The following is a 12,954-nucleotide window of genomic DNA, read 5'->3' on the forward strand; positions in this document are numbered from 1 at the left end:
TGCTTTCAGCCATGCAGCAGTATAAACACAGGTAAACCATGCTGAGTATTATTACTCCTGAAAGGCTGCTACCCCCCTTTAGACGAACCATTCGTTAGTCTGGTCTTTCGTCAGACACCCATCCGATATGGTTGAACCTGCGGCTCGGCTATCTGCTTCATTGGGACATGCAAGCCTCTACCCTGCTGCCAAGGTACACGGTTCGCAGGGGAAGGACAGAGATAACATCTCATTTATTCGCCAAGACTGTGTTCAACCTTACTAATCAATTTATATTGTTACTATTTCTTTCCTAATGTATTACATTTTGTAATTATTGCTGCACATACTGTGTAAATATTAGAAGAAAAATTCCTCCCATTCCCACTCGACAAATACCATATTGCAATTAAAGCACTTACTCCACTTATGTTTTTCGAAGTTCTATTTTTATTCTGTCAAGCATGTAAGGATGCAGTGTAAAACTTTATAGAGATTACATTTTAGCGAGATTGATTTTGTGAGATTATTGCCTACAACAACCGTTATTCGGCAGTTCTTTTGAAGTCGTTATAACCAGTTTTGACTGTATTTCCATCGACTTGGGTTCGGAAGGCCAATGTTTCTAGTGTCTCACCCACTTAGCCCTTTTGTTTTTAAAAAGTTGCTTTATATTGCACCAACAAAGATAGGTCTTATGGCGACAATGGGACGGAAAATGCTTGGAATGGGAAGGAAGCGGTCATGGCCTTAATTAAGGTATAGCCCCAGCATTTGCCTGGTATGAAAATGGGAGACCACTGAAAACCATCTTCAGGGCTGCCAACAGTGGGGTTTGACCCCACTATCTCCCGAATACAAGCTCACAGCTGTGTGCCCCTAACCGCACAGCCAACTCGCTCCACATAGCCCTGCCCATAACATCATTAAAATATATAAATATTTGCGGATAAGCCCATTAGGACTACTACATTGTTTTTGTTGTTATTGTTATTATCATTATTATTATTATTATTATTATTATTATTATTATTATTATTATACTGTTCTCTCCAGAAATTTTCGGCAGCCATGTGGCAGGATGAATAACCGGGTGGGAAATACTACATAAAAAATGAATATGATAAAATTTCAATTTATTGTGAAATTAATTGATATTCCCAGTTTAAATTTCAATGTTCTGTATTTGTAAACCTCATAAGATAACAATAATGCATGCTTGCTGCTGCTTGTGATTCTTACTTACAAGCAGATCAGATAACATGAAGGGCATCTACTAAGTATATTACCGTATAATCCCGAATAAAAAATCAAATAACTTGCATACCTATTTAATTTTCGTCAAATATACCACAAATATAAATTCAAACAGTTTACAATTAATGAAATGATCACAAAAACCGTAAATAAAATCGATCCAATACTGAGATCATTCACAATTCACCGTCGTCAAGTTTCACCACAGGGACTTTCGTCGCTGGCATCTTTCCACAAATAGTCGTCCTCACTACCATCCACTGAATTTGAAATTCCAAGTTTCCTTTTGGAAGTGTTTTCCTTTTCAGAACCAAATATGGAGGAAGTTTGGTTCCATCTGCTAATATGCACAACATTACCGTGCATCATTGCTTTTCGTTACCACCTGTTCTGATGGTTACACTTTTGGAACACTTCGTATCCACTGTATTTTCCAACGGCATTTCACAATGGACAGGTGTCTGGTCAGCATTCCCAATATGCAACAGCAAATAAGAATTTTGCTTCCTCAAATGAATAATGTGATGATGAAAGGCCATTAATTTTTCATATGCCCCAGGGAGACGACGTAAAACAGACAATGATATAGATGTTGATTCCCATAGGGAATCTGAAATATTTGTCCTGAATGAGTAAATTTATAATACCAATATAAATGGTCCGTTATTGGACATTATAAATTTTCCAGCTAACTCATTCTTGGTTGCCAGCGTTTCGCCCTCGTGTGCTAGGGTGGGCTCATCAGTTGGTACCTAGCACACCTACCAATACGCTGGCTAGTGCATACCGTGGAGGCCACTGCATAGGCTAACTAGAGCCACCGGCAGTGCCAATGCACTAAGAGACTTTGTCTCATTATCAAAAATTGATGCCTGCTTGGCCATCTTGGGAATCAGTCAGTAGTCAGAGTTTGAAGTATAAGTAAAATAACATGCTAATATATAGTACATGGATATGAAAAAGATTACATGGATGAATATAAAATGTAAAGGAAAAACATTCCAAATGTTGGGCAATTGTTATTGACGTTAGGGTATATTTGCCCGTAATGTTTAATGATCAACAGTTCATAGGTTATTTATAGACTGGTTCAGCGAGATTATGTTGACACGAAGTTTATAGTTGGCTTAAATTTATTTTAAGTTATCTGAGTAAGTTTGCAGAGATGATGATGAGCTATTATTCTCTACGTTGGTATGATTTTGACACGAAGGTTGAATGGTGGTTGTTTTCTTATCTGATTGACAATATATTTTCAAAACGTTGATATTGGAAATTTTATATTATTGAAGAATGTTGTGGGAGTTTGATGGGGCTGTTGAAATAATGTTGTGATTGGTTGGTTCTGAAATGAAGAAAAAACTGTATTAATTTTGATGAGAATGAAAGAAAAACTTGGGGAGGTTTTGTCAAAATGTTGAAGGAGAGAAGATGTTGGTGCTTACCTATGGCGTTGTTGGCCCGTTTGACTTGTGTGAATCGTTGTCAGGATACTAGTGGTCGCTAACGCTTTAACTCCTTGTGTTGTACGCATGTCGCCTGTGCAGAGGGGGATGGGTTGGAGGGGGTGTGACTGTAGGCTTGTGATTGGCGCACGGAAGGGAGTTGTGTATAGTGGGGGAAGCGGAGGGGCGTGAAGCATTTATTGGCTTGAGATTGGCCCGTGGAGGTGAGTTACGTAAGTTGGGAGGGGAAGGGGGGTGTGATGTGTTTGTTGATGTGGAAGGAGTGTTATTATTATTATTATTATTATTATTATTATTATTATTATTATTATTATTATTATTATTATTACTATTATCATATGGCATTTACAAGCATAATCTGTAAAAATATACAATTAACGTACAAATTAAAATATAGAGTTAATTAAACTAGAGTGTCCAGCTTCGACAACCAGTCCACCGCACTTGGTGTCAATTCATGCAGAGACCGTAAACCGTCCTTAAATGCTGACAGTGGACAGCTCTCAACAACATGAAGCAATGTCTGTTTCTCAGCACCACACTCACACGCAGCACTTTCACAATATCCCCACTTTTTCATCACATATCGGCACCTGCCGTGGCCTGTTCTGAAACGGTTGAGTTTTGACCACTCATGTCGAGGAAGATCGAAACCTGGCACTTTCTTCGTTGGGTCTTTAATTAGAAAGGCGTTGGTGGGTGGACATTGTTCCCATCACTGTCTCCATTCTGCTGTTATACTGAATTTGTCATAGGAGTGTAGATCAGTCCAGAGTGGATTCCTGGATTTTAACCTCATCACAGGTGGATCTCATAAGGCATTGAACAAAAGTGAGTTCCTGTGTGCAAAGGTCTTCTTGAGCAACTGTACTTTCGCTGCTTTTCTCCTCAGATCTGGAGGAGCAATGTTTGCTAAAACAGGCAGCCACTGAGTAGGAGTGGACCTCACTGTACCAGTAACAACTCTCATAGTTTCTTTGAGCTGTACGTCAATCTTGCTCGAATGTACGCTGTTTTCCCACACAGGAGTGCAGTACTCACCAGCCGAGTATACTAGAGAAAGTGAAGCAGTGCGAAGAGTGTTTGCATCTGCACCCCAGTTGCTGCCCGCTAGTTTATGCTGTAGATTTACTCTTGTACTCAGCTTCTTTGACAGATTCGAGCAATGCTGTTTGAACGACAAGGACCGATCCCGCGTGACACCCAGATATTTTGGGAAGAAGTTGTGGGAGACTTCTGTTCCGTTAAAAAGCACATGTAGCTTCCGATTAGCTTCCATGTTATGCAAGTGGAATGCTGTTACTTCCGTTTTACTAGGATTTGGTTGGAGTCTCCATTTGTGAAAATAGTCGCACATGGTAGCTAGGTCCTCTGTAAGTACATCCTCACAGTGTGCCAAATCTGTACTCTGAGTAATTAAAGCTAGATCATCTGCAAACTGTATCTTCTTTGAAGTTGTTCTTGGCAGGTCATGGATGTAAAGATTGAATAGAATGGGAGATAAAACTGACCCTCGGGGTAAACCATTATTTAGAGATCTCCACCTGCTCCTTTCACCATTCAGAAATACAGCAAGTCGACGGTTGGATAACATGTTGTTTAGTAAGCATGCTAGCTTCTGACAAGGGATGACTTGAACAAATTTGAGCAACAGTCCCTCTCTCCAGACCGTGTCATAGGCTGATGTAAGGTCGACAAAAGCTGCAGCAGTCTTCAGTCTTTTCTGGAATCCTGCTTCAATCTCTGTTGTCAGTGTTAACACCTGATCACAACAACTACGATTCTTTCTGAAACCCCCTTGCTCAACTGGGATGACTCTATTGCTTCCTGGATACGGTTCAGTATCATTCTTTCAAGCATCTTGTAGATTACGCTAAGGAGTGAAATTGGTTGATAATGTGAAGCATCAGTTCCTTCCTTTCCTGGTTTCAAGACTGCAATTACTTTGGCTTGTTTTAACAACTTAGGTAATTTACCTGTTTGTAGAATTTCATTGAAGAAGTTGACTAGCCATTGTTTTGCACCAGGGCCTATGGCCTTCAGAAACTCAGGATAGATTTAATCCAGACCAGCAGCTTTATTTATCTTTATCGTGGATAGAGCCTTGTCCAGTTCTTCAGTACTGAAGTCAAAGGAATACTCCGGATGGGATGTCAACTGTGATCTTCTCGTTCTTAGTTGCTTCTTAACACTCCTTGCGTGTACCTTGTCCAACTTCGCTCTAGAGATTTGTGTCAGTCTGGAGGCAATGGTTTTTGGGTTCATTGGCAAAATTCTGCGTTTCATTGTAGGGTCACTACCAAGTTTTTTTACGAGGTTCCAGGCTTTACGACTAGAGTGTATGAAGTCCATCTCTACTGTAGTTCTGTGCCACTTCTCTCTCCTAGATTTGTCTATTGATACTGTATTGAAAATACTGAAGAAATTTTTGTCCTGAAGGCTTACTTTATTAAATAATGTTACTATTTGGTCATATAAAGGGCTTCTATTGTCTACTGGATCATGTAAATTCTTATTAGCATTGAATTTTTGGTCCAAAAATATATATAAATTCTCGAATTTGGTCATGAGTCTACCTTTTTTTAAATCTTTTTAAAATTTGAAGATCCTGTTCAATTGTGGTAAAATTGTGCCCAGTTTCTTTCATGTGATTGCTCATTGCTGAGTGTTTATTGTGTTTCTGAGCATTGAAATGCTTGGAGTACCTAGTTATGAAGCTTCTTCCTGTTTGTCCGATGTATGAGCTGAGGCACTCATTACATTTTAATCTATAGATACCAGAGCCTGAGTATTTATTATTTTCAGAATTTACTGTATTGTGGTTGAAGAACATTTTTTGGTTTGAATTTTGAGTTTTGGAAGCTATTTTAATTTCTTGATTTTTTAAGGTATTGGTTATTTGATATATGATTGGGTTGGTGTATGTAAAGGTTGCGTACTTAGATTTTTCATTTTTTATTGGGGAGAGATTTGTGGATAGTTTCAATTTAACCTTATTAATTAGTTTGTCTATGATGGAGGGGTTATATCCATTGAAGGAGGCTATTTCTTTTATTGTATTTATTTCTTTTTTTAAATTGATGGTTTAAAGGCGAATTTTTAGAGCTCTGTATACCATACTGTAAAAATAGGACTGTTCGTGTGATTGTGGATGTAGGAAACTTTGTTTAATAGTTGTGGGTGTGAATGAGGGTTTTCTGTAAATTTGAAAATCAAACTTATTGAAAGTTGTTGTTATTGTGATGTCAAGAATATTAACAGAATTGTGGTCCTCGTCCTCTTTAGTGATTTTGATGTTATCTAGATTATTTAAATAAGTTAATATATTTTCACTGTTGTTGAGATTTTTGTCAATTATTACTAGCGTGTCGTCGACATAGCGTAGCCATAGATTTAATCCATTGATGTTTTTTATTAGTTTTTTGTTTTCGAGGTTATCCATATAAATTTCAGCAAGGATTCCGGATAAAGGGTCTCCCATAGCCAGGCCTTCTTGTTTGTATATTTTATCGTTGAAAGTGAAATAGTTGTTCTGTAAGACAAATTTTAGTACTTTTGAGTTCTTCTATTCCTATTTTGCTTAAACTGCTGTGTTTGGAAAGATTGTTTTTTATTATTTCTATAGTTTTTTGAGCGGGAATGTTTGAATACATGTTAGTGACGTCGAAAGAGCACATTATGTGATTAGGTTTTAAGTTGAATTTTTTAAGGGTTTCACATAATTCTATTGAATTTTTAGGGTGTTTGTTATGGCATTAAAAATGTTTTTTGAGAAATTTTTGGAGGAATTGTGAAGTTTCATATGTCGGGCTATTTTGGCTGTTTATGATCGGTCGAATGGGAACGTCTTTTTATGTACCTTCGGTAGTGATCTAACGGTGGGTAGTTTGGGATTCATATTAATGAGGCTTCGGTATTCATGTTCATTAAATAAAAAAGGAGAGTTTATTAAAAGTGTTTTTAGGTTACGTTGAGTTTTTGTAGTGGGATCCTTTGGGATTATTGTGCAAGTTTCATTAGACAAGAACTCCTCTGTTTTACGGATGTAATCTTGTTTTTTCATTAAGACTTGCCTTTGTCGGCTTTAGTTACTATGACGTTATTAGTGTCAACTTTTTTTCTTAGTTCTTAGATCTGTTTTTGTGAGGTAGAGTTATTTTTGTTAGAAATTTATTTTACAAGAGCAGGCAATTTCTTTTTAATTTCATATTTTACACCATTCTGTTTGTCTGTTGGAATTTGATTATTTATGTTTGCTTCAGCTTTGGCTATTGTGGTGATTATATCTTCTGCTTTGTGTGGGTTGGGCCAATTATGTTTTAGTCCTCGGTTGAACAATTGTGTTTCCTTGTCTAAGAAAGTGATGTCCGATAGATTGATTGTAGTAGGAACATTGTTCCAAGGGGAGCGGGATATTTTCATACTACTGTTCCGATTTAGCGATTTTGCTTTTTCTTCTTTTAAATATGTTCATTTACGATTTAGAGTTTCTTGTTTTTTGTTCAATGTAATTTGTATTTTATATGAAATGTGTTGTTGATAAGAATTCCATTCCAGAGGTGATAACGATTGCATGATAATCAAATGTTTGCGATAAAGGTGTGTATTCAAAAGAGATTTCTTTTTATACGGTAGTTTTATTTCATTTTTGAGCCAAATGTTGAGTTTATTTTGAATGTCTTTAGATTTATGTTTTGGAATGTTTTTCCTTTGAGTTAATTTTAAAAACTTTGGCACTAAATTGGATCTTACACATTCTTTTAGGAACTGAATATCGTTTGAGATCTTGCTAATTTTAGTTTTAATGTTATGATACTTGTTTTTATTAGCCTGGTTGGCTTTATTATTACAAGTGATAATCATTTTTGTCCGTATTGAAAGTTTCATAAAGTATATAAAGGAAATACATTTTATATTCATCCATGTAATCTTTTTCATATCCATATTAGAAAAAATCAACCTTTTTTTTCTAGAACGCAACTAAAACACAATAACACGTGAATGTCCATTTACACGTGGTATATTGAGTACGGAAACCGTATTTAAATCTATTTCAATACTCCATGTAAATGTAGTAAATATTTATGAGAATGAACGGCTTGATTTAGAAACAATATTTTTGGGGGAAAAGTGGGGGTGGCATTTGGGATTATACGGTATATAACAAACTCAGATGAAAGGATCCAGACATAAAATACAGTTCATAATTCCGTTTAGCAACTTCAGCAGTAGTCTTACCTATGTTTTTGAGTCAGCAGGGGTGGGTTTGCTGTTCCAAATTATTGCAATAAGAATAGTGTGAGATAAAGGTGGTTTTGCTGGCCCCGATGTGTAGGGGTAGCGTACCTGCCTCTCGCCTGGAGGCCCTAGGTTCAATTCCTGGCCAGGCCAGAGATTTTCTCAACCTGGGGGCTGGTTCGAGGTCCACTCAGCCTACGTGATTAGAATTGAGGAGCTAAAAAATGAAATGGCATATGGCTTTTAGTACCGGGAGTGTCCGAGGTCAAGACTGGCTCGCCAGATGCAGGTCTTTTGATTTGATGTCCGTAGGCAACCTGCGCATTGTGATGAGAATTAAATGATGATGAAGACGACACATAGACCCCCCTCGTACCAGCAAAATTTACCAATTAAGGTTAAAATTCCCAACCCTGCCGGGAATCGAACCCAGGACCCTATAACCAAAGGCCAGCACGCTAACCATTTAGCCATGGAGTCGGACACTGAGGAGCTATCTGACAGTGAGATGGTGTCCCCGGTCTCGAAAGCCCACAATAACAGCCGAGAGGATGCGTCGTGCTGACCACACGACCCCTCGTAATATGCAGGCCTTCGGGCTGAGCAGCGGTCACTGGGCAGGCCAAGGCCCTTTCAAGGGCGTTAAGTGCCGTGGGGTTTGGTTTTTTTTTTTTAAAGGCGGTTTTCCTTTAAAAAAATTGAAACATTGGAGTTCTTATTTCTTTATAAGGTTTGCTCAAAAGAGAGACCCTACTATGACATGGTACGACACCTGTATATGTGTTAGTGCATGAAAAAAAAAAAGATAGTTGAGAACATTTTTGGAAAAAAAACTATCGTCTCACCTTGTTTATGCATATGTTCAGTTATTACTCCTTTACTTGAAAAATTTGGCAAGCACTCTGTCTGAGCCAGCTGCTTTATTGATTTTGAGCTGTCAAACGGTTACTTTAACAATGATACTTGTTGCTTCATTCATGAGTATTTCTATGGGAACACCGCTGCTTTACAACAAGTGTGTTTTATTTTACCTTTCAAAAATACTGTAAACTTCCAAACAAAAACACAATTTTAAAATTGGAAAAGTAACTTTATACCACAATAAATCAAATGTTAAATAATTTTGTTATAATCCATTTATGCTGGGGTGCAGAAGATCAACAAAGGTAAGAGTACTCAAAATTAAGAAAGGGGTAACCAGTACAATAACAATTAAGAAAAATAATAAGAAAGTAAACCACAGAATTCAATGAAGACACTTAAAGGGAAACAAACTTAGCTTCATCTTCGCAATTCATAAGAAACAATTATCAGAAGTGCTAGTGACCAAAAATAAATAAATAAATGAAGAGGAGTGGATACACTATGGGCACATGAATAAAAACGCTGTGTTAGTTGAAACACACTATCAAATAAATAAGATCATTCATGATATAAAAATGGATTTATTCAAATAAAAATCAATTAAATGATGGGGAAATAATTTAAATGCGTCCTACTGAAATCATGTAATTACTAAATGACCCAAATAAATAATAAACAATTCAACTGAATTGAGTAACATAAAATATTTTAAGATAATGACCTTTTACAAGATGATATTGAATGAAATTACTGGTGATTGAATGTGTGAGAATTGAAAAATAATTTTCACATATGTCTTTGAAAAAAATCATTACCAGATTAAATACCTATCCTTAACACATTTATCATTAATATGAACCTAACTCATGAATAATTCCACGTTAATACTTCTTTAAATCAGGAGAAAATGAATATTGCAGGTATTCTTTAAGATCATGACCCCAATATTATTTGAAAATTCTTTACCCAACATTATAACTTTTAGTGACACCTGAAGGTTAACCAAAAATAATTAAATAGTTAATCCATTTATAATAAAGTAAAGGAAGGTGATACCAGCTTAAACTGCTTAATAGCAGTAAGATTAAATTGAAATTACAAGAATATTAAATGTAATAAATTAAGCACAAAAATTATTAATTGTCAGCATATGGAATCTACGTAAGGTAAATCTCAAAATATTACTTTATGCGGAAGGCCAATTTCAAGTAGGTAGACCTCAATATTGCACAGGCATTCATTATTATTTAACTAGCAGATACATCAATTAAGATACAGGAATTAGGATGAAATTAAATTATCACAATATTTAACTTCATGATTTTGAATTTCTTTCGATAACAAGATCTTTATTGAAGTAATTGAAAGGTCCCAAGGTAAAGAGATTATCTTTCCTTTAGCCATCTTGAGAATGAAGATGATGCCAATGAACTATGTACCGCCATTACATGGTAACACTAATTAACTTCATAATTTTTACGTTCCACAGATGAATAAAACTTTATCAAATTGCTGGTTGAGATGAACATCCTTCAGATAAATGTCAAAAATATCATAGTACTCACTTTCCATCGTCTTTCATAATGTGCTGTATTACATACGTGCTTTTGAAGTGTTGGAGCATCACGGTATAATTACTGAAATAGTTTAATTTCAGGTCACCATAGTAAGATAGCTGGTATCACACTCTGTTTCCAAGTCATTTGAATCATTGCATGAAGTAGTCTGATAGTAGCACAAGATAAGCCATTTTCTCATTACTTCTGCATATGGCACAAAGATAACCCCACTGCAAACGATACTATGACTACAACCAGTCAGATCACTTTCTTGTCTCTCAAATGAAACACATTCACTTCAGCACATGTTTTAAAAGTAATAGGATTCCAAAATCAACAATTAGTTATTGTTAATATGCAATACGAACGCAAGTATACAAAGAGAATAAAGTTCAGAAAATAATACTGAAACACAGTGGTTAATAAACCAAATTGACAATTAATTCAAAGTTCCATCAAAATGATAAATTAATTAATAATTGTTATTCATGTTACATACACAATCACATACCTTAGCTTCTTAGGATATGGTTCAAGCAGTCTCATTTTAATGAGGGTGTATTCTTGTGGTCCTACACCTTCCCCAGTACTGCGATCATGGTCCATGCAAGGTTGCTTATCAAAAGGTGAAAATACAGTGTATCGCTTGCCGTACATCACCTTATTAAGACTCTTCAAACGTAGAAACTGCCATCGTACAAACTGATCAAAAAACGGATTTTCATCTGTTGTGATGAAGGTGCGACGCCAATCCACCTTTAAAGAACAATAATTTGATTTCAGTGACAACTACACATTCAAAGAGATAATAATTACTAGTGATAATAGATTATAATCCACAATATGTCTTTAAAAATGCAGTGATTCATACTTATATTCAAGGTTATAAATTACCCATATTCATCAGCTACATTATCCTTGTATATAACAAGAAAGATAAGCCCATTTAGTGGCCACAATCACTATGGCGTCGAGTCTTTATGGTTCAACACCATAATTAGGTGGCAGTCCAGTTGGAAAAAAAAAAAAAAAAAATCAGAATGTTGGACAGCAGGTTAGGAGAGGAGGTGGTGGTATGCAACATCTAATCACTAAATTGTGGACCAAAAGCCTGAGTTCAATTCCAAATCTCTCATATGGAATGAGGGCATATGACGCTGCTGATGGTGATTCGTCTATAGGATGGGGATATTAAGCCTCGAGCAGACACTGCTAGTCACCACCTAACCCAATTTCATCCCCCATTCATCGACCTATCTAACGCAACGTTTGATGATGAAGAGATTGCTATTTTGTCAAAGGGCCCTAAGCATAACTGGCCTAACTATAACCCATCAAACGTCGCTAAAAAACTCGTAACAGAAACAGAAACAGCGATCAAAAAATGCCTTATGACATAGAGGATGAACTCAGACACGAAGGTAATAAACAATTAAAGAAAACCTTCATATCACCTACTCTGAATATAACCAAATCAAGACTCATACATACATACATACATACATACATACATACATACATACATACATACATACATACATACATACATACATACATACATACATACATTATTATAGACTGTTATGCCTTTCAGCATTCAGTCTGCAAGCCTCTGTGAATTTACTAAACGTCGCCACAATCCTCGATTTTCAACTAGTGTTGTGGCCTCATTTAGTTCTATACCTCTTATCTTTAAATCGTTCGAAACCGAGTCTAACCATCGTCGTCTTGGTCTACCTCTACTTCTCTTACCCTCCATAGCAGAGTCCATTATTCTCCTAGGTAACCTATCCTCCTCCATTCGCCTCACATGACCCCACCACCGAAGCCGGTTTATGCGTACAGCTTCATCCATCGAGTTCATTCCTAAATTAGCCTTTATCTCCTCATTCCGAGTACCATCCTGCCATTGTTCCCACCTGTTTGTACCAGCAATCATTCTTGCTACTTTCATGTCTGTTACTTCTAACTTATGAATAAGATATCTTGAGTCCACCTAGCTTTCGCTCCCGTAAAGCAAAGTTGGTCTGAAAACAGACCGATGTAACGATAGTTTCATCTGGGAGCTGACTTCCTTCTTACAGAATATCGTTGATCGCAACTGCGAGCTCACTGCATTAGCTTTACGACACCTTGATTCAATCTCACTTACTATATTACCATCCTGGGAGAATACACAACCTAAATACTTGAAATTATCGACCTGTTCTAGCTTTGTATCACCAATCTGACATTCAATTCTGTTGAATTTCTTACCTACTGACATCAATTTAGTTTTCGAGAAGCTAATTTTCATATCATACTCATTGCACCTATTTTCAAGTTCCAAGATATTACACTGCAGGCTTTCGGCACAATCTGCCATTAAGACCAAGTCGTCAGCATAGGCCAGACTGCTTATTACATTTCCACCTAACTGAATCCCTCCCTGCCATTTTATACCTTTCAGCAGATGATCCATGTAAACTACGAACAGCAAAGGTGAAAGATTACAGCCTTGTCTAACCCCTGTAAGTACCCTGAACCAAGAACTCATTCTACCATCAATTCTTACTGAAGCCCAATTGTCAACATAAATACCTTTGATTGAT

The 12,954-nt window shown here is 36.6% G+C and overlaps 1 protein-coding gene across 1 annotated transcript in view; it reads right to left on the reverse strand.

Moving 5' to 3' along the window:
• The window catches only part of LeuRS (Leucyl-tRNA synthetase), a 427,288-nt gene that overhangs the window by 284,259 nt on the left and 130,075 nt on the right, over positions 1 to 12,954 (reverse strand). Inside the window, exon 5 of the mRNA XM_067142663.2 lies at positions 10,875 to 11,119. Within this exon, the coding sequence (XP_066998764.2) occupies positions 10,875 to 11,119 (245 nt within the window). The remainder of the gene's footprint in view (positions 1 to 10,874; positions 11,120 to 12,954) is intronic.

This window comes from Anabrus simplex, chromosome 3, assembly GCF_040414725.1.
Source record: "Anabrus simplex isolate iqAnaSimp1 chromosome 3, ASM4041472v1, whole genome shotgun sequence".
Lineage (NCBI taxonomy): Eukaryota > Metazoa > Arthropoda > Insecta > Orthoptera > Tettigoniidae > Anabrus > Anabrus simplex.